Here is a 25,605-nt window from a genome sequence, read left to right as displayed (position 1 = left end):
AATATGAACATATCTGCCTACTAGCTGAACATTTCATGCCTCTGATGACATGAACTCTGACTCACAAAAGTTCCTTCTGGAAAGAGTGTTGTCAGGTACCACCACACTCTTGTCTTATTTTACAGCTACTGCACAGGAGTTACCAATAAGAAAGAAAGAGCATCTCAAAAAGCATTTCTTAGGCAGTATTGCCACCTGTTGGTTATTGAAGAATGTGCAAATTGGTATTTTAAGATACTGGAGTCTTTTCATAGCACAGAAGATACGAGGCTTCATGCATGTACGAACCACAGCAAGGCTGTGGTTGGCACAGCCGCCCATGTCCTGCCACACTGGTCATCCACAACCAGGAACAATGCATATGTTCACATACACACACTGGCCTTCATGATGTGAGTTGCTAAAGCACTAAGCTGCAACAAGACAACATACTGTTCCCCAAAAAGTAGCTATAGATACAGGCAACCAGGCACTGGCAACTTTTGCAGGAAGCAGGAATAAGGTCCATATGCTAGAGACCCCTGAGCCAAGAAGCCAGAAGCCTTGGGCAATTGCTGTGTGTGAGCTGGGAAGCAGCCCTGTTTGAGCTGTACTCCGAGAGGTGGATTCAGAGACACAGAGGAGGAGATTCCTAGCCTAGCTTATCCCCCTTCATTCATGCAGTCCAGATGGTTACCCCAGTGCCATGGCCTACAGCATATGGCACAGCTCAGTGACATCAGCTCCCACCCTTCCTTGACCCACAGCTCATCAGCTGGTGATGCCGCTTGGCATGACTGGTACAGATGCGGCTGTTCCCTTCTGCATCTCAGCAGTGGTGTGGGAAAGATTGGGGGGGGGGGAACCTTGAATGGTAACGAAGCTGAGCTGAGAACAGTCCTCAAGCCAACCTCGGTCTTCAAACCACATCCCTAACTTGTGTATTTGTGCTACGCAAAATAATAAAATGAAGACACGGCAGATGTAACTGTTGGCTCAGTGAGGCAGTAGAGAAAGCAGAGATGGGAAAGGTGCAACCCAAGAAGGATCATTTCATTTACCTAGAGCCGATGATGATGATGATGATGATGATGATGATGATGATGATGATGATGATGATTTATAGTCTGCCTTTTTTACTAAGGTCCGAGGCGGATTACACAGTGCAAGTGAAATACAATATAATAATGAACCACAGTTAGGACATTCAATGAAAGAGATGCCATAGGGTATAGTAGAAGAGAATTTTAAAACAAGCATAAAGCTGAGCACAGAGACGAAATCTTTCTGAAACAAAGAATAATTTACTAGGCACGTTTAGCAACATGGAAACTCCCTCCCATTCCCATTTTTTAAAAAAATTCTGAGTTAATATTTACTGTCAGGATTCTTACCATGAACAATTATTAAGTTTAAAAACAGAGTTGTGGGTTCAGATATATGAAAGAGGAGTGCTAAGAAACAAAGTTAAGGAGCCCCTTCTACCAGGAGGTGCTTCTGTGACATCTTCCTAACACTGAGATCTTATGCAAAACCTGAGGCGCATCCCATATTAATAATTATATTTCTCTCCCATCATTCCTCTTTGGAGTTCATAGCCCCCTCCCCATTTAACCTCGCAACAGATAGGTTGGGCAGACAAAGTGACTAACCCAGTGTCACAAGTCATTCGGTTGATAGGTTACAGCCCATGTGCCATATCTTTCCACCACACTGTCTAATCTAATACTGATTAGAGTATTGGGTTAGGAATCCAAATCCCTATTCTACCAGGTGACCTTGGGACACACTTTCTTAGCCTAACCTACCTCATAGAGCTGTTGTGATGGTATAGTGGAGGAAGGGAGAACTTGAGCATCTTGGAAGAAGACAGGATAAAAATAGAGATTTCCCCAACCATTTTAATCGCTGAATGCTATGAAGCGGTTTAGTAGCAACAGCAGCAGCAGCAGCAGCAGTATTTTAAATATTATTGTTGTTATTGTTATTATATTGTTATTACATTATATTGTTGTTGTCATATTATATTGTTCTTATATTGTTCTTATATTTTAAAATAAAATACTCCCTACTATCAGTATTACTGAGACCTTGTTCCAGTTTCTTTCAGCTCCAATGTCGTTTTGTACTCTTTGGGATGAAGTGGAAATAAAATGTAATCCATCATTGGTGGATCAGCCCTATTAATGGAGCAGCAGTGAAGCTGAGCTACCGAAAGGAGATGCAAATTTGTTAGCTGCCAAATAATATCAGCAATTTACACTACACGGCGAAGGTAATGTGAACTGGTGTGTGTAATTGGGTGTGACAGAGCGTGTACAGCAAGATGCAAGTATATTAGGAGAAGAGGCAGGGGCAGAAATAAGCCCGTGTGAGTTTCGAAAGCTGGTAACCGTTCTGGGCCAAACTGCTCTCTGCATCCCCTCCGTAGCCTCAGGGACTCTGTCATGAGATCTGCCTTCTGAGTCCCCAGTTGGAGTCCCCAGGACAGGCTTGTGGGGAATACATCCTTCTCATGACTCAGCTAGCATGACTCAGCCCTGCACAGAGGGATACAAAGTGCTTTGCTCACAAAGCTCATTCATTCTCTCTCAGGGGGCCTGCAATGAATCAAGGGTTCCCATTTACACACAGCAAGTACCATGCTGTGGGACTGCAGTGTACCCAGGGTATCCGCTCGGTCGATGACAAAAGAGGGATTTCAATGCCCAAAGTCACTGCCAAGACTTTGTGCTTGACTGCACTCTCAGCTCATTAGGAACTTCCACATCACTTCTGCCGGGTCTGAACTTGTGGCATCTCTCTTCTTGGGAATTAAACACGAATCATCGCAACAGGGGAGAACCGAAAGAAGCTGCTTGCAGACTTTATGCTGAACTTGCTGCTTGTAGAATTTCTCTGGAACTAGCAAATGAGAAGCTCCTTGTTTGTTTATTTATTTAGGGAGTTTATGTGCACAGTCTTGTACCTGCAAAATATCAGGGCCATCCTAAGCAAAGTTGCACCTTTCAGAACTCACTGACTTCCCTGGGCTTAGAAAGGTGTAACTCTGCATAGAATCTCACTGCATGTCCACCGATGCAGCCTCAGGAAGTCCCAGGAAGGGCTTTACAATGCTACTGACAATGTAATGTGTACAATAATCTTTGAAGCATGCATAGAGAGGAGATAATTTAAGCATCTGAAGTGTTTTTTTTAAACTCGTGCTACTTATAGGTGTTTGATACACCTCTATAGTCTTTCAGTACATATATGCCAAGGACATTTAAATGTCTGGTATGAGCTTCTCAATTTAGCCAAACTGGGCTGCATTACAAAAGCTACAGCAGTGTACACAGCAATTTTGTTTAAATTCACTACCGTGCACAAGGCACATGGAAACACAACCTGCGCTAGCAGCACAGAGCAGAGAGGGGGAGTTCTGTTTGGAAAGGAGGGTGCCGCTTCGTGAGATCCAGGGCCACTGACTCCACAGAAAGTGATACGAAAGCCCTACTATATGGCAAGAGTCTTTGAGCTCCACCGTCACATCTGCTCAGTGCCGCCTTCAGGCAGGCAGAATGGTTTGACCGAGCGGCTGATAGACACACGCTCAGCTCTGGGCTGGGAGGCCGAGATATCCACAGGGCTTTCTGCAACTCGTATTCCCAGCAGAGATAAGGCCCTCGGCAAGCTGCTGGAGATGCGGCACTGCCGTCAGTGTTTTAGCACCCAGCCCAACTCGCAAGCTATCAGACTGCAAGAGCTGCTGCCAGGGTGGGGAGGGAGGGAGGCTCCTTAGCAAGGGTGAACCCAGGGCAAGCTGCACTCTCCCTCTGCCCTGGGAGGTTTGCAGCCTCCTGCAGAGAGAGCCAAGATTATCTGACACTAGCTCTGTGTGCGCAGCACGGAAATGCAGGACCAATGTTGCAAGAAACAGGAGAAAGGCACAGTTTGGACCCAGTGTAGCACAGGGGTAGGCTAGGGCTTGGGAGTCCCTGCTTCAAATCCCCACTCACCAGGAAACTCACTAAGAGACCTTGGGCCAATCACCGTCTCTCAGTCTAACCTACTTTGCAGGGTGGTTGTGAAGATAAATGGAAGAGGAAAGAGACTCACATGCGACGTTGGGAAAACGTCAGGTTTTTATAAATGTACTAAAGAAATAAATTTGATGCAGCATAACCCAGCACTGTTCTGGCACGACAGAGTTCTAATCTCCTCTGTGGATCATGCAGTTCTGTAGTACCCTGACGTACAGCAATGGATAGCCAGACCAACGGTGCAGATTGGACCATTAGTTGTGACTCAGTGCGCCGCCAAGGTAAAACTAATTCACCGATTTGTCCCTCCATGCAGATTTCTCTCTTGGGAAATCAGCATAACCCATCTGCAAATCTGGACACAAAAAGATTCCTAACCACCCGTATGTCCGGAACGTTTGCAGGCAGCAGCCAGGAGCCAATGCAAAAGCCATGTTCTGTCTGCCATCATCATTGGAGAGTCGCTGAATAAGGGAGAGAATGAAAACTTTGAAGGGAATTGTCACTGTGGAGTTTAATTGCTTTATTGCCTCTTGCTTTTACGGCCTCTGGTTTACAGCCACTGACACTGTAATCTTTGTTTCCTGCCAGAATATCCACCATGCACTGGCATGAGAAGATCTTTATAACTGGCTCCAAGAATCTGTTTAAAGTCTGCTTTTGCTCTCCTTTTTTTTGGTAACATCTCGCCAGCTGATGAGTTCTGGGGAACTCTAAAACTTGCACATTGTTATGAGCAGGGGTCATTTCATAAAAAAAGAGCTGGAGGAACTCATCAGCATAACTCATTAGCATATGCCACACCTCTTGCCATAACCAGAAGTGTGTCATTAGTATAACTGATTTGCATATGCCACACCCCCTGACATCACCTTTCCTGGCTGTTTTGGACCCAATCCTGGCCATTCAGGGCTGAAATTGGGCCCAAAATGGCAAAAAGGGGCTGAAAATGGCTGAAAGGGGGCCCAAAATGGTCAGGATCGGGCCACTGATGAGTGAGAGAGTGATCCACCTACAGGCTGTTTCGGCCCCAATCCAGGCCAAAACGGGCCCAAAATGGCCGAGAGTCAGGTGGGCGGAGCCACCTGACATGTGACCTCTTTGGGGAACTGCCGGAACTGCGTTCCTGTGCGTTCCCCCTCAAAATGAGCCCTGGTAATGAGCCATTGGGTTGGTCTTAATAAAAGGTATTACATGGATTGTGTTTTTGGGAGTTTTGGATTTTGGTTTTGGACCATGCTGTTGTAAACGACTTGTCTGTCTGAGAAAGTCAGCGACAGGGCCTCGAAAGTCACCAATACACTGTAGAAACAAGTACTTCAAGTGTAAAGAGATGTGAGTTTTTAAAAGAGACATGAATCCCTCTCTCTGCAGAATGAATATTGGGAAGCATCAGCACTAGAATATTTGGAGCTGGACCTTATAGGCTGCAGATTCCACTTTGCCTTCAGAAGATCGGGTTTGCGTTGGAGATGGGTCCCATGCAAACCCGAAAGAGGCTTTCCCCTTAGTCTCTAATGTTTTATGAACCTGCCCTATAAGTATGGGGCAAATTTGAGCCAGGAATCCAAGGGGCTGAGCTTTAAAATGTCTATCCCAGTCGTCTCAAAGCAGAAGCTGTCTTTGACCCCAACATGCAACACAGATCTCTTTTTAAGTATTTAAACTCTGTATTCCATCATTCTTCTTTCTTTTTTTATTTTATTGTAACAAAAAGGGAATACAGAAAAAAGAGGGGTAAAGGAAGGGGACAAGAAAAACATATATAAAGCTGTGTGATACAAGGATTATCAAAGTACATAGTACAAAAATGATAACCTTTAGTTAGAATAATAATTAAAACTGTTTAGTGTATATATTTTCAAATAAACAACATGTGCAGAATTCACACCTATTTCTACTCCTTATCTTAAAAAAATAAAAAACTCATCACTCCATTATTACTCCTATCTTATCATTACCTTTTCTTAACAATAACAGTGCTGATTTCTTAATATCATTCTCCTTTCTTTAGGATAACCAGATGTGAAGGAAAGGCTGAAAAAAACATTGGTGGAAGCATGAGACAACATGCGGTTGCCCTGATGTCTGAGGCTGGAGCCAATCACTATTTTCCCTTTGTGGCAGTGGCCAAGTCCTGAGAGTTGGGGGGGTGGGGGCGCTTTCAGAGTCACCAGAATCCAAAGTTAACATGCTTGAAGTCTGAGAAATGAAAATGCTTCTCCAGTCGTCTGTCCAGCCACTGCATCAGCAAGACCGGCAGCTTGCAATAAATCCTGCAGAGGGAAATGGACCGAAACGTTCCCATTTAGACTTCAAGGCATTAGCACAGTTCCCCTTGTCCCACGTCTGAGCCAGGTCCTCTGCAAAGGGAAGCAGCCAGCCAAGGTGGTGCTGAAAGGTCACTGCATAGAAGCTGCCGGGCTGCCAGTGAAGAACATCGGCCTCTTGCTTATTATGGGTTCCGGGTATCCCTTTGTGTATCTTCTCCCTAACAATGACGGATCTTGCCTACCCTACATCTAGCAGAGGGCAGGCGAGTGTGTCATCACTGCTGAGGACGTGGGTTTTTAGTTTAGTTTAGTTTAGTTTACTTCATTTATACCCTGCCTTTCCCAAAGTGGTGTACATAATTCTCTCCTCCATTTTATCATCACTACAACCTGAGAGGACCCAGTTTAGATGAGCACAGCTACTACAGGACAGCATAGGAAAAGGGGTGGTCCTGCCATTAAGATGGGCCAAGGCCACGCAGGGCTTTGTATGTGGTAGCCAAAACCTTGAACTGGGCCCAGTAAATGGGCAGCCAGTGGAGTAACTGCAGAATGGGAGTAATATGCATGGTCCGCCTTACTTTCATGCACCCTTACTTTTTAAGGCATAGGTGACTACCAGCAACACAGCCTTCTCCGTGGTAGCTCCCCATTGGTGGACCTTTCATCCCCTTGATTGTCTAACTGGCTGCCACTTAAAAATTGTTGTTTCCTGGTATCCAAAAACCAATAATGGTAGATGAATAAACTGCTGCTGTCAATAATTTCAGTGTATTTTATTGTTTCTGTGTTTATTGCTTTTAAGCTGCCTTGAGGACTTAGGCCAAAAGGCAGAGTATAAATATTTAAAATAAATATTTTTTAAAAGTGTGCAGTGATCCTGATAAATCTGCAATCTCTTGTGCAAGACAAATGACATTTTTAAAAAGTATAAAGCACTTTGCATACAGCATCCTGTCATGGAAATGATACACAACAAAGTTCAGGAAAACTATTTTCAGGAGGGTTGTTGCCAACTCCTACCATTTTATTCCAGGCTTCCCCAGCCTGTCGATCCTTTCAAAGCATAAAATCGAACCAAAAAAGCATGCACTAAAACTGTGAGAAGAATCTCTTTCATGTTTAAAAAGCACCCTGTGGTGGGTGGAAAACTTGGCAAATGTCAATTTGACAGCAAAAAAACACCCGATCTAAAGTCTTTGATGCAAAAATAAATAAAGGAAGTACATCAAGAATTTTTTAAAAAGTTAAAAGTTGTGACATCAAAACAAGCTCGTGGGGGCCGGCAGGGTGAGGTCTTACTGCTGGCAAGTTTCCTCCATTCCTTGGAGCAGTCGAGGCATAAACAGAAGGGCAGGGCCTGATGTTGCAAAATTGACCAGGCAAACTTGAGGGGGGGGATTTGTCTAACAGATCTGAGTGTAACTCAGGCAAGCACTGCCCATCTGCCTGTAATGCATGAGTGTGGAGCATCACACCACTATGCGCAAGTTGAGCATCATGCACCACTATGCACATTATGCACGTGCTCACCTTCTTTTCCTTTTCAGAGCACCTACGATCAAATGATTTTGAGCCATAACTAATAGAATAATTTCTAAAGGAAAATAGGCTAGACCGAAATTTAGCAACCAACAAGGTTATATTCGGATCACTATCTAGCATCAGATAAGGAAATATCTCCACCAGTGAGTGGAGTGAGAAGATGTATAAAGAAGAGAGGGAACCAGTAATCCTCCGATGTACTGATGGATTCTAACAGTTGCAGGAAAAAAGGGTATAAATATGACTAAATAAACAATACAACGGGAGTTATTTCGGAGCAATTATGTATAGACTTGTCATCAATTTGATGTGTAATCTGGCAACAGTGGCTAAACTATGGTTAAAAGCAGCTTTTTCTATTATTCCCATATTCCAAAGCAGAATCCTACAAAAATAGATGCAGGAGCAAAACTCTGTTGAGTCAACAACACAAATAGTCGGCGCTACCATAGCAATCTACACTGTCCAGATAAAACAGTGGTTCACTCCAAAGAAAATAACACACACACAAATCTTTACTACAGATCAGCACTGTCCATTCAGTTCTTTAAAAAAATTGTGTCCTTGTGCCTTTACAAATTCCCCAAATGCATTTCAGCCTGTATGAATCTCCATCTTAAGGGTGTACCAAAGAACTTAGAAAACTCTGTTCATTCAACTTAAATGTTCCTTTATGGTCAAAACAGTGAATCATACTGCATAGCTCCTAATCTAATGCAGAATCTAACAGTTCTTCAGCATATCAAGAGTTTGTGTTTCCTTCCTTCCTTCCATAAATTCTCAGCTCACATAACTGATAGCAATCACCCCTTGCCCCCGTTAATCTCAAAATTATCCAGAAAACGCGACACAGTATAATTACAGACACACACATTGTCAGTTTATGAAAAAGATCTACTTAATAATAACTTTATTTCCTCCAAACATGTGGAGTTTCTCTATTCAGAATCTCGAGTTCTAAGTGGAGAAGTCTAGAGCCACCATGTCTGTTAACCTGCCTAGCTTTTTAAAGAGATCAGAAGGCAGATCCCATCGCAGGGAGTTCCACAGGTCTGTTACAGAGAAAGAATCCATGTTGTTCAGAATAAGGGGTTTCAAGCTGTGGAGTGTGGGATGTTTTGGGTCAGTGACATGTAAAAGACCCTCTGCCCTCTATTATATCAATACATCTTTTAAAAGAAAAAGAAGTGTGCACCTTCTTTTTATTATCACAGCAGCGGCACAGGGAGTCACAGCAGCGGCACAGCGGCACAGCGGCACAAAAGGCTTAAAGGTCCAGAAGTACATTAAACTATGCTGTAAGAATGGAACCTAAACCCTAATCACAAACCCAGTTCAAAATGGAGTCGGTCTGAACCCTGCTTAAAGTTTGCAGGGTGCCACCTGAAATATTACAAGCAGGGCTTACTGATAGGTCTGTCTGCATCAGCCTCTGTCTGCAACCCCTCCCCAGACTACCGCTTTACCCTGGGAAGTGCCTTCCTGACTACGATCTGGGCCAACCTCTCCTCCGCCTTTCCCCAATGCAAAAATTGGACTGGAGCCAGGAGATTATCTACCCAAACCCTGACGTTTCCCTTTATTTCTGCAGGACTGATTACAAAGCTAATGTGCCCATTTGGAGTCCATGGGGGAAATGGGCAGGCATACCTGGATCACTGCTACAATCTGCTTAATTCTGAAATGGGTATACATCTGGCATTAAAAACCACAATGCTCAAAAACCAGCGGGAGAACATTTTAATCTTTCAAGACATTCCACTGTTCAGCTAAAAGTGGCTGTCCTCAAACAAAGACGCTTTGAGGGAAGATTGCAAGGATTTCTGAACTTGAGTTCATTTACAAGCTCAGACCCGCCCCCCCCCCCCGAGGGCTGAATAGAGACCTAGGATTCTTATCTCACTGTACATGCTAATTTCTGCTATAATCAAGCTGTATTACATCCGGAGACCCTTCTTCGTTTCACCCACCTCCTGACTGGGATATAAATGCGTGGGATTTCTCCAGTCCTCCCTATATCTGAAGAAGGGAACTTTGATTCTTGAAGGCTTCTACCCAGAAAATCTTGTTGGTCTCTCATGTGCCACCGAACTTAAATCCTGTTATTCTACAGCAGACCAACTCGGCCACCTACCTGATACTTGAAGAGCAAGCTCCGGGTCCCAGAACACCTTAAAGACCAACTAGATTCCCAAGGTATGCTCTTTCGAGAGTCAAAGCTCCCTTCGAAAGCTTATGCCTTGGAAAGCTAGATGGTCTTTAATGTGTTCTGGGACCCGGAGCTTGCTCTTCGACTGTAGACCAACCCACCTAAAACTACCTGAACCTTAATTCTGAAAGCTAGCCATGGGGGATTCCTCGTTAACAGAAACAAATATGGGATGGAGAAGAAAACTTCCCCCGGCGGGACAATTTCCGACTGGCGCGCTAGCCGGCCCTCCCTTTGATCTCGCGCGTCCGAATACACCTTGGAACGCCCCGGGCCGCGGTTGCCTAGGCGACGTTGTCAGCAACCTTCCATCCTCGAGCTGGGGACGTTCTGAGCCCGCCCCCTTCGGCCGGCCGACGCCAATCGCGCGGCATCCCCCGACCTGCTGGGGGTGACGTCATGGCCGGTGAGTTCTCCCTCCCTCCTCCGCCCGCTGCTGGCTGTGCCCGGGCTGGTGGAGCGGCAGGCAGTGCGGCGGGGCGGGAGCAGCAGCCGCCGGCCCAGCCCGGCCCTGCCCCGGCGCAGCATGGCTAAGCACCACCGCACTCCGGCGCGCAGCCCGGAGCCTGTCATCGAGGTCAAGAGCAAGGTGAGCGCGCTGGCCGGGGGTCGGTGGGTGGGCCGGGAAATCTGTTGCTGCCGTGCGGGACTCGCTGCCTCCCCTTGGGGGTGGGTGGGAAGCACCGAGCGGCGACCTCCCCAGTTCGGGAGCTGCTTTTCCACACCGGTGGGGGCAAGATTGGTCCGGCTCTGGATCTCCTCCTCGCACCGCCCCCGGGTTTCCCTCGGGCCCAGGTCAGCGCTAGTGGCTGCTTGCCCTGCGGGGGGCAGCCGCGATCCGGTTTGCGGCAGGTGCATGGGGGAAACGGCTGCCTGCTTCCCTCCCCGGCCGAGCTCGGATGCTCTGCAGCCCCACGAATTGCATTGCATTGCATTGCATTGCAGCCCCTCGCCTGTCCCGGGTATCTAGCCTGGCCTAGCAGATGGCAGAACCGGCGGATGTTTTTGCTCCCCCCCTCCCTTTCTCAATCCCTCGCCTGCTAGAATAGGATTAAGGCTCGGGTGGGTGCGGAGAGATCGCTGCCTCTCGGCTCCTGCTTTCTGGGTGAACCGGGAAGGCACCGATTCCCCCTTCCCCGCCCCTCCCGCAGGTTATGCAATGGTGCGCCAAGACCGGGCTGCAGGCAGTGGCTATTTAGCAGAGGGCCTGGGGAGACGATGCAAGCCCCCCCCCCCCGTGAAGGCAAGGAGCCCCCCCCCAATTGGTAATGCTGGCTAGTGATCCAGCACCGAATTCGCGGTGCGGGGCGCGCGTGTGGCCACAGCAGGGACGCAAGACTGCTTTGGGAATAGAACAACAGGCGACGGAGGGAAATCCTTGGAAACTCTCCCTTGATAATTCGGGGTGGGTAAACCGCGATAGTCTCAACGGGAGAGTATCAGATGTATTCCTTATTTCCTCCTCGCCGTCAACAAAAGATGGACAGGCTCTTTTGCTCCTCCAATCGGGAGAGATGCAAAACTAGAGAGATGGGGCTGGCATTCTGCTGCCCCCTGCGAAGGGATGCAACTTGTCCATAATTACAGGTGGGCAGTGGCGTGGGTCTGCCGTGGAAGAATACGATTTGGGTCCAGTAGCACCTTAAAGACCAACTAGATTTCCAGGGTATGAGCTTTCGAGAATCAAAGCTCCCTTCCATAAGGAACCAGAACTGATCAGCGTTTCTGGAACACCCCTTGCCCTAAGTCCAGGTATAGCAGTTATATTGCGGGGACCTGGCTTTCCACAGGAGGGGACTAGAATGGGGCAGAACTGGTCCGTAGGGCTGGGGAGAAACTGTTGTCCCTTATGGTCTTGGACCCCTGGGGTCCAGCACCTGCCACTCGATGACAGTAAAGCCAGTCACATTGTCTCCCCCCCACCAATATTTCCTGCCCTTATATCTGTCTTCAATAGAAAGTTACATTATTACTGATGGATTTCTCTAGAGCTTGCTTGTATATGTAGCAAACTTTTTACTGCTCCTGAACTTTACTTTTGCCATTCCATGCTCCCCCGAACTAAGTATTGCAGCATCTTTGGGACAGAGACTGAATTAAGGACTTAACTATACAGTTGCTTCCTTTGTATGGCTGCTGTAGGCTGTCTTCTGTATGACTCAGGGGTGTATCTGAAGTTGAAGGGAGTTAAATGGTGACGGGAAAAGACTCAAGATAATCAAAGGCTTGTTCTCCACCACGGTCCCTGTGTAGAGGCAACTGACTGTGTCACTATAACTAGGATCAAGTCCTGCATGCTTTGTAGGCAGGTAAAAGGTGGCAAATCACCTAGGTTTGAGACATTGGCTCCTGCCCACCCCACAGTTGTGGCCACAGAAGATGCGGTAGCAACGTTATCAAACTTATGAAGGGAATTTTGCTGATTCATTATAACAGCCCTGCATGTGTTTTGATTATATAACCAAGATGCAACTGTAGGTTCAATGTCTTGTTCTGTTCTTTAATGAGAGGCCTTGGCAGCTACTTTTTAAGTGGTTCTTTGACCTCAGAAGGACTATGAAACAAAAGGAATGCACTTTCTCTTCTCGAACCAAATTCTAATGGCTTTGTGTGCAAGTTTTTGGGTTCCACGGCATTCTTCATGGGGCGGAGTGGAGAATTTGTTGAGTTTAGGAGGGATATAAGGGATGATGGGTTGTTGCTGCAAATAGTTTTTACTCTCTCCAGATAATGGCCTTATTGAGAAAGGTTTATTGAGAGCCAGTGTGGTGTAGTGGTTACAGTGTTGGCCTAGGACACCCAGGTGTGAATTCCACTCTGCCAAGGAAGGTTGGGCAAGTGACATGCCCTGAGCCTGTTCTACCTCACAGGATTGTTGTAAGGATAAAACGGAGGAGAGAACAACAGCGTTAAGTCACTTTGGGTCACCACTGGGGACAAAGGCAGGATAAGAAATGAAGGAACTAAATAAATAATACTGACTCTGAGATTCTTGAATAAAATTTGAGTTGGTGAAGGACCAAAAATTCCAGCCGAAACATCTCGTGAACTGTGAAAAATAGAAATAATAATAATTTTAAAAAATTAGAATTGTCTGTGTCAGTACAGTGCCTAGCAAGACAGACAGACAGCTGTACAAGCTCAGGATTTTATTTTGTACTTTGGCTTACTTCTTGAGTTACCTTGGCCTGGCACTCAACAACTGCAACACACTTCCAAGGGCTTTCCCCATAAGCACTAAAGGCCTGGTGCAGAGGACGTTATACATCACTCTTCGTAAGTCACTGACAGTACTTGGAATCATCTGATAACATCTACCCAATACGGTATAAAACTCGAGGAACATCCTGTCAAAGAGGCGAAGATAATCGTTTTAAATATTTAAATTATTGCCCAATCTTACAGTATCAGCTGCTTTGAGGATTTTTGTGGCAGAACATAAACACAGTAACTTGATAGTAGGTATAAGGTTATGGATTGAATTCCCAAGTTTTGGATTTAATGCCCATGCTAAGGCTGGAAAAAATCTGAGAAGTAAATCTGCAAATATTTTTCGAATTCAAAGTACAATCCAAAAGTTGTTTCATGTAACTGACAGGTGCCGCTACATTCTGTCTGTCCTCTTTCTGCTTAGCCCGTGACCTCCCTTTCTCTCCTCTCCCCTAGTTCGATGCTGAGTTTCGCCGTTTCGCCATGATGCGCTCCAGCATAGGGGGCTTCCAGGATTTCTACCAGCTGATTCAGACGGTCCACCAGATCCCCTCTGTGGATGTTCTCCTCGGGTATACGGATGTCCATGGAGATTTGCTGCCCATCAACAATGACGACAATTATCACAAAGCACTCTCGTCTGCTAATCCGCTACTCCGGGTTATCATCCAGAAACGGGGTAAGGCGGATGCCAGAGGCCAGGGTTGACTCTTTTGCTTATATGCAGTGTTGGATGGTGGTGTAGTCTCCAACTGGGCCTCCTTGTCTTCCTGGGATCTCAAAAAGTGGAAAGGGGTTGACCAAACGTACAGACCGTGCCTGGGAACTAAAGTCCAATTGGGATAAAGTGGGAAGCCACAACAGTCCAGGAAAAGGGCCATCCCCCGTTCCCACCCCCCTGCACACCCCATGAAGGGAGTACTGGCTTTTGGTGGTAGCTGTGGGACCGGCCCCGTAGGTGGGCTCATGAGAGATGGTTCCCCCTCTTCAAGCCACTTGTCCACTGGGATATTTCACAGTGGCATTAATGGCCAATTCTCCTCTCTATGCAACTCCCACGGCACATCTGTTCAACAGGGCCAGTGGCAGAACTGTAAACAGCAGACTGTTTAGAGTCTCTCTACATGAGATGTCTTATCTGAGTACGCTCAAGTGTAGGGAGATGCAATGTTAGCCGGGAAGCATAGTTTAAAAAGACAGAGCCAGAGGCTCTGTCAATTTCACCTGTCTACAGCGCAAGCAAAGATGGGTTTGTTAATATCCTCTTCCCCAAAGGCTCAGTCAATTTCACTTCTCCTTCCAGGAGGCAAAGAGGAAATTTACAAACCCTTTGAGGAGCGATCTTTGCTGGCTCTGCCTTTTTAAACTACGTTTCCCAGCTAACATTGTGTCTCTTTACACTTGAGCGTTCTCGTGTAAGATGTCTCGTGTAGAGAGACTCTTAGTTAGACCCTTGGAGTAGGTGCTTGGAGTATGAATAGCACCCAGGTATTTTGGTGTTGTTGAATTCCCAGGTGTGACTATATCACCTAGAGGTGCCAACTCTGGGTTAGGGAATTCCTGGAGATTTGGGAGCAGAGCCTAAGGAGGGCAGGGTTTGGAGAGGGGAGGTTCCACACTAGGGCATAATGCCATACAGTTCACCCTCCAAAGCAGCCATTCTCTCCAGGGGAAATTATCCCTGCCACCTGGAGGTCAGTTGTAATTCTGGGAGATCTCCAGGCCCCACCTGGAGGCTGGCAACCTTGATTTGACCCCGTGTTGAAATAGATTGCCGGTAGCACAAGGGATCAACCTGTGAGGCATGGAAGGGTGCCCCGATGCTCTCAGTGCTGGTGGTTGCTTTCATGCTGACTCTGTTTGGGGTGAAAAGTCTCCTTAAATCATGATGTTGTGTTGTGCATTCTTATAGGACACTGTTTCCCAATTTTTTTTCCATGGAGGAACCCCTAAATTAATTTTTCAAATCCCCAGGAACCCCTACCTATGAAAATATTTACAGGCTAGAAAAAAATTAATGGCAGGGAGCGCAATGGACAACTTCTGTAACCTTAATAACCGCGATATGTCGAGGAGTATTTGGAATTGTCCATAATATTTCAAAATTATTTATTCATTCCACAATTTCTTGCGGAACTCCTGACAATGTCCTAAGGAACCACAAGGATGTGCGGAACCCCGACTGGGAAAGATTATCCTAAACATTTGGAAGGATTCTGTGTAGTCTTCGCCTGGCAGGGATATCATTGTCCAGCCCTGTGAAGGTGCTCTGTGTTTGAAATTGTGGGTGGTGAACAAAAGCAAGTCCTGTGTTTAGAGCATGCTCACCATGCTTTTGAAAAACAGCGGGCTTATACAAATTGAACATGCTTTCCGTAAGGATTAGGGCCACTGTCTCGGAGCAAGCCGTGGCATGCTTTAAATCAGAGCAGTTTTTCTTTCTAAAACGGAGAGATGTTTCTTTCCTTGAGAATTGCCTCTGCTAACCAACCCATAGGAAATTGTTTATTTCTGGACTTTGTAGGCAATAATACTAATTATAACAGAGGCTCTTTTAATAGCCTGTGAGAGGTAGCCAAGTTACAATTCTCCCTCCCGATTTGTCTTGGGATTGGAGTGGACTCCAAAATCCGCTCCAAATGATCCTAGCTCGGAACAGTCATTCTCTCGGTAGACAGCGCTGTCCTCCTTTAGAGCACAGTCAAAACAAAAAAAAAGAACAAATCTAAATAACACATTATCCCCCCCCCCCAATCCTCTGCCAAAATCAGCTGTCCAAATAAACTATGCAAATTTGATTTGCAGCATAAGCATATTATACAGTCACACTCAGTCTAGGAAGTTGTATCCTGAAATCTTTCTTGCAGGGGTTGGATGAAGGTGTCAGGGAAGGGATAAAGCGTTTGGGGGCAATGCTTCAAAACGCCACGAAACTCCAGAAATTATCGAGTCTGCTGGAGATGTACTATCCTGTTTGCTTGCCGTGAACATTTTTTTAATCCCCTCTTATGAAAGGTCTTTTTTGAGGCCCTCCACAAAACCTCTTGCTTTCCTACTGCTTCATAAATCAGGAGGGGCAGTTCTAAGAAAACTGCCTTGAATGATGAAGTGGAAAAGAGCTTCGTTAGAGGAGTAAGGATTTTGGTATTCACATTAAATACAAATGTAATGGCCTGAGGATAAATAAATCCACACTATTAGGGCAGTGCCCTGACCTGGATAGCCCGGCTGAGTCTGATCTCGTCAGATCTCAGAAGCTAAGCAGGGTTGGCTCTGGTTAGTTATTGGATGGGAGACCTCCAAGGAAAACCAGGATTGCAGAGGCAGGCAATGGCAAACCACCTCTGTTAGTCTCTTGCCATGAAAACCCCACCAGGGGTCACCGTAAGTCAACTCTGCCTTGAGGGTACTTTCCACGTTAGGGAAGTAGCCATCAGCCCAGGGAGTCAAAGAGTCCCTTCTACTGAGCCCTACATATTGCCCCCCATTTTTAAAGGAACTACTTGTACTGCACATGCCTCCTGGCTTTCCTTGCACACATCCCAAAGGAACCGCTGGATGAAGGGATGCTAACTCTGGGTTGGGAAATTCCTGGAGATTTGGATGCGGCGCCTTAGCAGTAGAGGGTTTGGGGAGGGGAAGAACCACAGCTGTGGAGTCCACCCTCCAAAGCAGCCATTTTCTCCAGGAAACGGACCCCTGTAGTCTGGAAATAAGTTGTAATTTTGGGAGAACTCCAGGCTCCACCTGGAGATTGGTGACCCTAACTGGATGGCAAGACACAAACACTTGGCAATAAATATTTCTTTTTAGCTTAGGCTAAATACTGTGGCACCTCCTCTTCCTCTCTCATGGCTGTGATGTCATGTGATTTCCCGCCATGCACTTACAGCTTGCCAGGTCCCATGCTATCACATGGGGTTAAAAGAAGGTACCTGTTCTGGAAACATTGAAGACCATTGCTGTAGGCCCTTTATGTGCTGGGACTAAAATTTGGAGAACGAGCAAGGATGTAGGAAATATGTCTTCAGGTAAAAGGTGCAAGCACCGAGTCATTACTGACCCATGGGGGAATGTTGCATCACGTTTTCTTGGCAGACTTTTTACAGAGTGGTTTTCCATTGCCTTCCCCAGTCATCTACACTTCACCCCCAGGAAACTGGGTACTCATTTTACTGACCTCGGAAGGATGGAAGGCTGAGTCAACCTTGAGCTGGTTAGCTGAACCCGGCTTCTGCCAGTATCAAACTCAGGTCGTGAGCAGAGCTTGGGCTGCAGTACTGCAGCTTACCACTCTGCACCACAGGGCCCTTTTACTTCTTCAGGATGTACCCCTTAATTACTGCCAGAAGCTGATGAGCGCAGCTGAGAGAGAACTTGAGGTGTGAAAGGATAACTATGTAGCTGATCTCTGCTCCCTTGTCTACGGCTGTAGCCTTGGCATTCCTTAGTGACACCGGATCTGTGGTGGGATTGCTGAATACAGAACTCTTTGCTCTGTAGATAAATTTACTGGGGAGAAAAAGATGTTCCCAGCCCTGCATAGCCTCCTGGGGTTAAAAATAGGCAGTGCTGCAATACACAATGGGGTATTTTTAGCTCAGGAGTCCCATATGACAAGCTCCGTAAAACAAGGTGTGTGCCACTTAGGCACAATAACCTTGTGAAGCCTCTCCCTTCTGCTTTGGTAAGTTTTTAATTGTGGGTAATACTCCAGTTACAAACTTTGCACAATAAGTCCATCAGTTGGGCAGGCTTGTACATAGTGCATGCCTGGTCACCTTCTGGAAGTTCTTCTCCTGTCTATTGCATTTAAATCTACCTTTCCTGCATGGGTAGCTGTGTCTGTGATTTCCCTCCATTCTGTGTTATCATCAGAACAACCCTGTGAGGTAGGCTCGGTTGGGAGTGAGCGTTCGGCCCAAGACCCTCTGATGACCTTCATGGTGGAGATTTGAACCTGGATCTCTTCCTAATCCAAGTTCAAATGCACAGCCCAGTGGAGTTGGTAAAAGGACATTGTGACGCCAGGGTTTTTCTTTGCAGGGGCAAGATTGCTAAATGGTACACGCTCCCTAAGGTCTGTTTTGTGTGGGTTCCAAGCTGAGTCGCATCCTTGTCTTCTGGAGTTCCCATGTCTTTTTTTTTATGAGATCACATCTTAAATGCCTAGATGCTCCCAGCTATTTATGACAGCCGTGCCAGTTATGAAAGTCTTAACCTGATGGCTGGAATGTTCTGACTCAGCAAGTCTTGCTTCTTCAACTGCGGTAAACATCTCTGGCCTCTTTAAGGGACTGGAGAAATCGTAGTCCTGGAAATGCAGCAAGGAGCCCCTGCGGCAGGCAGGCTAGTCTAGAGATTTCTGGCCTGTTTGGTGGGGAATAGGGAGGGATGGTCCAGAAACCATGCTAAACAAATGAGGAGTCCATTGCCGGAATCAAAATCTGGTCGTTGCTGGCAACTGTGTTTGCAGATCTGTGGCATCAGGAATAGAATTTTCTGGTGTTTGCATTTGGGCAGTGTAGCTACATGAATACCTAGAGTAGCCTGAGCTTGTCAGATTTTGGAAGTTAAGCAAGGTTGGCTGTGGTCAGTCCTTGGATGGGAAACCACCAAGAAAGACTGGTTGCTGTGCAGAGGAAGGCAATGGTAAACTACCTCTGCTCATCTCTTGCCTTGAAAACCCCATGGGGGATTGCCGTAAGTGGGTTGTTGTGACTTGATGCCACTTTATAATTATTATACTTGGGCCAAGGAATGTTCTTGGGTTGTATTTTATGGGGCACTGGAGTTTGGGAGCAGGGGTACGAAACCAAGGACATCCCCTGCTGCTTGGAATTAATATTGATTTCAGAACAGGTGGCCATAACTGATTTTAAAGCAAGGGACATGGGGAAACGTGGGGGGACCACATAAAGAATCCCTCTTCTGTCCCCCCCCCCCAAAGATGCATCTGCAGCAATAGCTGATTTCTCACTGGTGCCCCAGCAGGGTTCAGGGACTGTGTTGCTCTCTTTCCTGCATGGCGCTCCTTCAAGTCTTGCCAGCTCTCTTGTATCTTGCATGTACATACGCCTCTCCCACAGTGTCGGCATATGTGGCAGATGGCGAGAGTGAAGCCAAGTGCCCAGGCAGCAGTCTTTGCAAAACAGGGAAGAGTGTTTACCTGCCCCACCCCTACACACGCATATTGAGTCAGTCTGCCACCGTTACCTTCTGCTGAGCCCTGATGTCCAGGTAGAAGACCTTCTGGTGATGAGTGAGGGACCTCTCTCTGCTCATACTGAGGGTGATCTTTTCTCCTCCTCTCTTTCTTGTGCTGAACTGGCACTGAGGGCTTGAGAAAGACGGATGTCATTCGCACGGGGCAAGTGGACACTTAGTGCCAACACTGTGGAGGAAGAGTGCGTAGCAGATGTTGCTGTAGTCTTGCAGATCTGAGTCTGGCTATTGCCCAGCTGAGTGCCCTCCTAGGAACCCCTACACACATCATCTTGAAGAAATAATAACAATAATAATATATTGTTATTAATAATAATAATAATTGATGATGATGATGTGCTGTCAAGTTACAGCCAATGCAAGGCAACCCCTTATGGGGTTTTCGAGGCAAGAGATGATCAGAGAGGCTTTGCCATTGACCTTCCTCTTCCTATCCCAGTACTAGCTGCAGCTGTTTCCAAGCTCTGATGAACTTGGGCTAGTCTGGGCTATAAAAGCATCAGGCCTGAAGAAGGGCAGGGTAGAAATGTCTCAGATTTGTGACTCACGAAAGCTCAAACCCTACCACAAATTTTGTTAGTCTTATACGTGCTACTGGACTCTTGCTCTTTTCTACTTGTACCTTTTAAGTTCATAACCAGGACCATGATCAAAGAACAGTCTTCATCTTTAAATGCATATTTACCGAGGTAACCAATTGCCAATCTTGAGCCCAACTAATTTTAGTAACTCCTCCTCGGTCTAATTGTTTCATTTCTTTTCTTTTTTTTAAAAAAAACTCAGCCTCTGTAATAATCAACAGGCTGTTTTAGATTTGCATACATCTAATTAGATCGTCGCATGTAACATTAGAAACAGAGCAAAGATTGAACATGAGAAACAGCAAAGATTGGTTTGTTTCCTCCGTTTGGACAATTTGGCAGATGGAATATCTGAGTCCAGGGGCAGTTTTTATTATATTAGTGGTTTTGTTTTTGGAACTGCTTGTTTATGATGAAATCCAAAGTGTGTGTGCCTTGCGGGGACAGACAGAATGTGCTCTGGGCATGGCCTATGTGGCAGAGAGGAGCGCATGAACGGATTTTGGCTTTCGCTGCTGGAACACCAGAACCTGTCTTCTGTGTTCTGAGCTGGCAGCTACAGAGTTAACTATGCAGGTTATGGCTCAAAGTGTGATTAAAATGGAATTATTCATTCTCTAATCCCAGCCTGGCACACGACTGTATAATACCAGAGGAGGCGAGGTCCCTCAGGGCTGGCAGGTACCACGCATCCGAGCCTGACATGGCAGGAAAAGGGTGAGATGAGGCAGGTGAAGAGAACCAGGCTCAGCATTTGTGCCAGTTGCATCTTTTGGTGCCTCAAAATGGCAGGGAGTTCTTGCCCCTGTTGCAAACCTCTCAGTTGCTTCAAACTGTCATTGGCATTGCTGGCCTGGTGAAAGACAGCCAGTGTTTGGGATCCCACAAATAAGCTAGTGGTAGTCAGAAATTGAATCCCAATGGCCAAAAACAAAAGGTTCCAGTATTATTCCACAAGAAGAGTAACATGTTTTTACAAAGGGGCTGCCAATATAAGGGGCTGCCTTGAGGGGAAAAGAAATGTCCTCTTTCAAAATGGTGTCAAGCCATATCACAGGGTGGAAGGGGCTGCCATAAGTACAAACATCTGGATTGCCAACTCTCTAGGCAGCAGGCACAGGAGGAAATACTTAATCGAGTGCCAGCTTTGTGTAATGCTTAATTGTCGGACTAGGATCTGGGAGCCCCAGGTTCAAATCCCGACTCTGCCATCGAAGCTTCCTGGGTGTCTTTGGGCCAGTCACACATTCTCAGCTTAACCCTACCCTACAGGATTGTTGTGAGGTAGAATGTTCTAAGAGCTAAATTACAAGAGACCAATTACATGAGGATGCACATGTGAAGGGAGTCACAATGTTAGCAGGGAAGCTGAGTTTTAAAAGACAGATCGGAAAGCTCTGTCAATTTCCCCTCTCTGCAGAGCCATGGAGATGGCTCCTCAGAGGGTTTATTTCATCTTTGCCTCCTAGAAGGGGAGGTGAAACTGACAGAGCCTTTGGGAGGCAAAGCAGAAATCAGCAAATCCTCTGAGGAGTGATCTTTGCTGGCTCTCTAGAGAGAAGAAATTGACAGAGCCTTCTGATCTGTCTTTCAAAACTCAGCTTCCTGGCTAACATTGCGACTCCCTTCACATGTGCATCCTCGTGTAATCCATCTCTTGTAGTTTAGCTCACAATCACTTTGGGTCCCCACTGGGAAAAGTGAGATATAAGTAAGTTAGTTTTGCCCCTGTGAAGTAGAAGTGAACAAGCCAAACTTCATTGGCTACTAGAAACAATGGATGCCCCTCCAAGTTCTACCAAGGTCTGTGGGTCTTTTCAGTGTCCTAGTGAAACCAAGTGTTTTCTCCTTGCCACTCACCCTTTCCCCACCACCGGAAGCCCTAAGAGCTGTAAGAAGGGAGCTATTTATGTCCATTTTGACAAACCGAATGCTTACTGTCACTTTATATAACAAGCACCAACGGCTCACAGTCTGGTACTGTTATTTACTATAGAAATCTAAAGATGCTACAAGGTAGACACTTCCCCTACCAGCCAGAATGCCGTTTTTCATATTCAGATATTGTACATTTTGCATGATGGTGCTATCTTACACGACGTCTTGCTCCCCTAACAATGAAACATCCAGCGTTTCAAAATCCCGAGGCTGTGAGAACCAGTTCCCAAGACAGACAGACAGGCTAGCAAAATACTGAGCTGTGAAAGAGATGCTTCAGGGTGAAATACAAATTCACTGCCTGGCAACCACCTCTGCAGGAGCTGGCGGCGAGAAAATGGGCACTCTCGCCCTCCAACTCTGCCAGTTTAAGGACATATATTTAGACTGGGTGTCACAAAGAGTCATATAGCAGGAAGCTGTAGAAATATGTGAGCAGAATAGTGGGAAACCAGCAACCTGAAAGCAAACAGGCAGGGTTGAGAGATGATAATGTTATGGAGTAAGGGCTGGGTTGGAGCTGCACAACAGGACCTGCACGTCTGATCCATGCTTGCTTTCCTCCTTCCATACAGCAGAAGCCGACTCCAGTGTCTTTGCCTCCAACTCGCTGCAACGGAAGAAGAAGGGGCTCCTGCGCCCAGTGCACCAGCGCACCAAACCACACCTGCTGATCGGTATGCCGCAGGATTTCCGCCAGATCTCCTCTATCATCGATGTGGACATTCTGCCTGAGACACACCGGCGGGTGCGGCTGCATAAGCATGGGTCTAACAAACCTCTGGGCTTCTACATCCGGGACGGCATCAGCGTGCGCGTGGCCCCGCAAGGGGTCGAGAAGGTGCCCGGGATCTTCATCTCGCGCTTGGTCAAAGGGGGGCTTGCTGAGAGCACCGGGCTCCTGGCTGTGAATGATGAGATCTTGGAGGTGAACGGCATTGACGTGGCAGGCAAGTCCCTGGACCAAGTGACGGACATGATGGTGGCCAACAGCCACAATCTCATCATCACAGTCAAGCCAGCCAACCAGCGCAACAACGTGATCCGCAGCAGCAAGGCCTCGGGCAGTTCTGGCGTGTCCACGGACAGCACCCCCAGTCAGCAGACGCCCAGCCCAGCTTCCCAGTACCTGAGCAACTGCAGCACAGCCGAGGGGGAGAGCGACGAAGAGGGCGACTTGGTGATCGAGAGCGATTTGCCCGCCAGCTGTCCCAACGGGGGCCTCCTGGAAAGCCTGCAACACAGCTTGTCGCTATACAGCTCTCAAGGCTCTCTGCCTTCCCTGAACAGTCACAGCGGTAGTGGAAGCCCAATCCGAGGCAGCCGAGCTGGCAGCCTCCGGGAAGATGGTACAGTCATCACGCTATAGCCCTGGGCACTCTCCTCCTTGTGCCCTGTATCACAGCATTTCCAAGGTCAGTTTGGTCGACCGCCTTACTCCTGGCCAGTGGGACGGGTAGGTTTCCCCATCTGGATCCCGAGTCACTACCTAGTCCTGTTCTCTCTCTGACCTCCCATGCACACTGCCTCACAAGCGCCAATGGTGCTGTCTCCAGCTGCTGTTACGAAGATGGCAGCCAGGATTGGAGCAATAGCGGGTGGGAGGGAACAATCCACTTTCCCCAAACTCCCTTCCTCGTCCCCATTGAACCAAAGTTATGGGGTTTTTATTACCTTCCTTGTTTCCCTCCCTTCAGCCACTGTCTGTGCTCCAGGTGAAAAGAGGGGGGCTGCCTCTTACCGAAACAGTCGGCCCCTGCCGGCTCTCATGAAGTGTTTGGTTTTTAGTTGTTTGTTTTTATGATAACATGCATCACAGATTAATATATTGCAATGGACTATTAAACTTTTTTTTTAAAGAAATGTTCTCTCAAGTGGTTTTTAGAAATGTGTTGGGGGAGAAGAGACAAAAGATGCCTAGGGAAAAGTCAGCAACTTCAGCAAGGCAGTCTGTTGACTGTGACATGGGGTAGGGCTGGCCACATGGGACAGTGGGACCACCCCAATCAATGGACATTGGCAGTGAAGCATTTTTGCTTCCAAACATTATAAACAAGGTCCTATCAAGTGATATATCCTGGTTGGTCCTGCAGGCCTATGGAATTATTTCTCTGTTCTCCCCTATTCTGAAAGCAAGAGAGATTCAAACTAATAGAGTCCAGTAGCACCTTTAAGACTGACTAACTTTATTGTAGTATAAGCTTTCAAGAACCACAGCTCTCTTTGTTAGATGCATCTGAGAGATTCAAGGCACCACTATGCCAGGTTATCTTTTTCATCAGCTCTATGTAGGATCCCAGGAAGAGCGCTCAGGGTGTGTTGCTGAGGACAGAGGTGGATAAAGTGTTTGGGGAAGAAATATTTTGAGTCTGGGGAAAACCCACAGTTTGGTGTAGTGGTTAGAGTGTCAGACTAGGATCTGAGAGACCCAAGTTCGAATCACCACTCAGCCATGGAAGCTTGCTGGGTGACCTTGGGCCAATCACATGCTTTCAGCCTAAACTACCTCACAGGATTGTTGAGAGGATAAAATGGAGATGAGGAGAACTGCAAGCCATTTTGGGTCCCCATTGGGTAGAAAAGTGGAGAATAAACGAAGGAAATAAATAAAATATAGCTAAGCCTCTCCTTCACAGCAAGTGAGATGTAGAGACCCATATTCTGATTGGGCTGTGCATTTTCAAAGCCATACTCTTGGATTATCCGTATCTAGGAAAATATGTATGCTGTTTCTCTTTTATGTACATGTTTCCATCTAGAGTATTGGAGGTGGGGAGTCCACACAATTAAGAAACAAGACCCCAAAGCATGCGCACATAAAAAATGTCAAAACGAAGATGGGTGTTGCAACGGGCGTTACTGTGGCTTGACTTATGGTAGGCATGTGGGTGGAGGGCTTCTTTACCGCAGAGCTCTTGATCCCTTGTTTTCGCCCCATTGTGTGCAAAATCCCTGCTCTTCAACCAGGTGTCAGAGAGTACTTCTCAGAAGCGACTCGGAAGAAATCAAGTATCCGCCGCCTGATGCAATCCTTGCTGACTCTATATCTGAGCTATGGGAGCCAGAACCAAATAATTAACCTCTCTCTCCGATCCTGCTATGGGGGTCAGTGGAATGCCTCTTGGTGTATCTTGCTTTCAATACGTACAGGATTGCAACATCCACATGTGTGTGTATCATTCTGGCATGCAATAGGGGGAGGGGAAGAATAATTATCCCTAATTGTCAGAAGCTTAAAGCCTGCCAGACATACGTAGACTAGGTGCTTCTGCTTCAGGCTATATAGATCTCCCAGCCTAAGCTCTAGAAGTGCTTAGGAGAGGGGCTGTGGCACGGCAGCTTCTTGGCATGCAGAAAGCACCAACATCTTCAGGGGAAAAGATCATGAGGAGGTGATGTAAAAGACCTCGGCCTGAGTCCCCGGAAAGCTGCTGCCAGTCTGAGTAGATAATACTGACCTTGAGAGCTCGATGGTCTGATTCAGTACGAGGCAGTTTCATATGTTCAAGTGCTGCGGCATGGTAATCCAATTTCCAAGCTTGCCAGCAGAGGGCGATAGGAAGCTGCATAGCGGGAGTCCAGAGGGAGGAACAGGGTTCGAGGCATACATCCCCAGGCTGGGA

At 46.8% G+C, this 25,605-nt stretch overlaps 1 protein-coding gene across 4 annotated transcripts in view; it reads left to right on the top strand.

The window, feature by feature from the left end:
* Positions 1-10,494: 10,494 nt before the first annotated feature.
* Positions 10,495-25,605, top strand: part of PARD6A (par-6 family cell polarity regulator alpha) — a 37,278-nt gene continuing 22,167 nt past the window's right edge. Inside the window, exons 1-4 of one of the 4 annotated variants that reach the window (XM_055000846.1) lie at positions 10,495-10,617; positions 13,695-13,917; positions 22,558-23,397; positions 23,680-23,813. In XM_055000846.1, the coding sequence (XP_054856821.1) occupies positions 10,555-10,617; positions 13,695-13,917; positions 22,558-23,351 (1,080 nt within the window). In that variant the 5' untranslated portion in view covers positions 10,495-10,554 and the 3' untranslated portion in view covers positions 23,352-23,397; positions 23,680-23,813. Of the gene's footprint in view, positions 10,618-13,694; positions 13,918-22,557; positions 23,814-25,605 lie in introns of those variants that run through there. The other 3 variants (XM_055000849.1, XM_055000850.1, XM_055000845.1) reach the window with 3 other exon arrangements.

Source organism: Eublepharis macularius, chromosome 16 (assembly GCF_028583425.1).
Source record: "Eublepharis macularius isolate TG4126 chromosome 16, MPM_Emac_v1.0, whole genome shotgun sequence".
NCBI classification, from domain to species: domain Eukaryota; kingdom Metazoa; phylum Chordata; class Lepidosauria; order Squamata; family Eublepharidae; genus Eublepharis; species Eublepharis macularius.
This window is presented reverse-complemented; position numbering and strand designations above follow the sequence as displayed.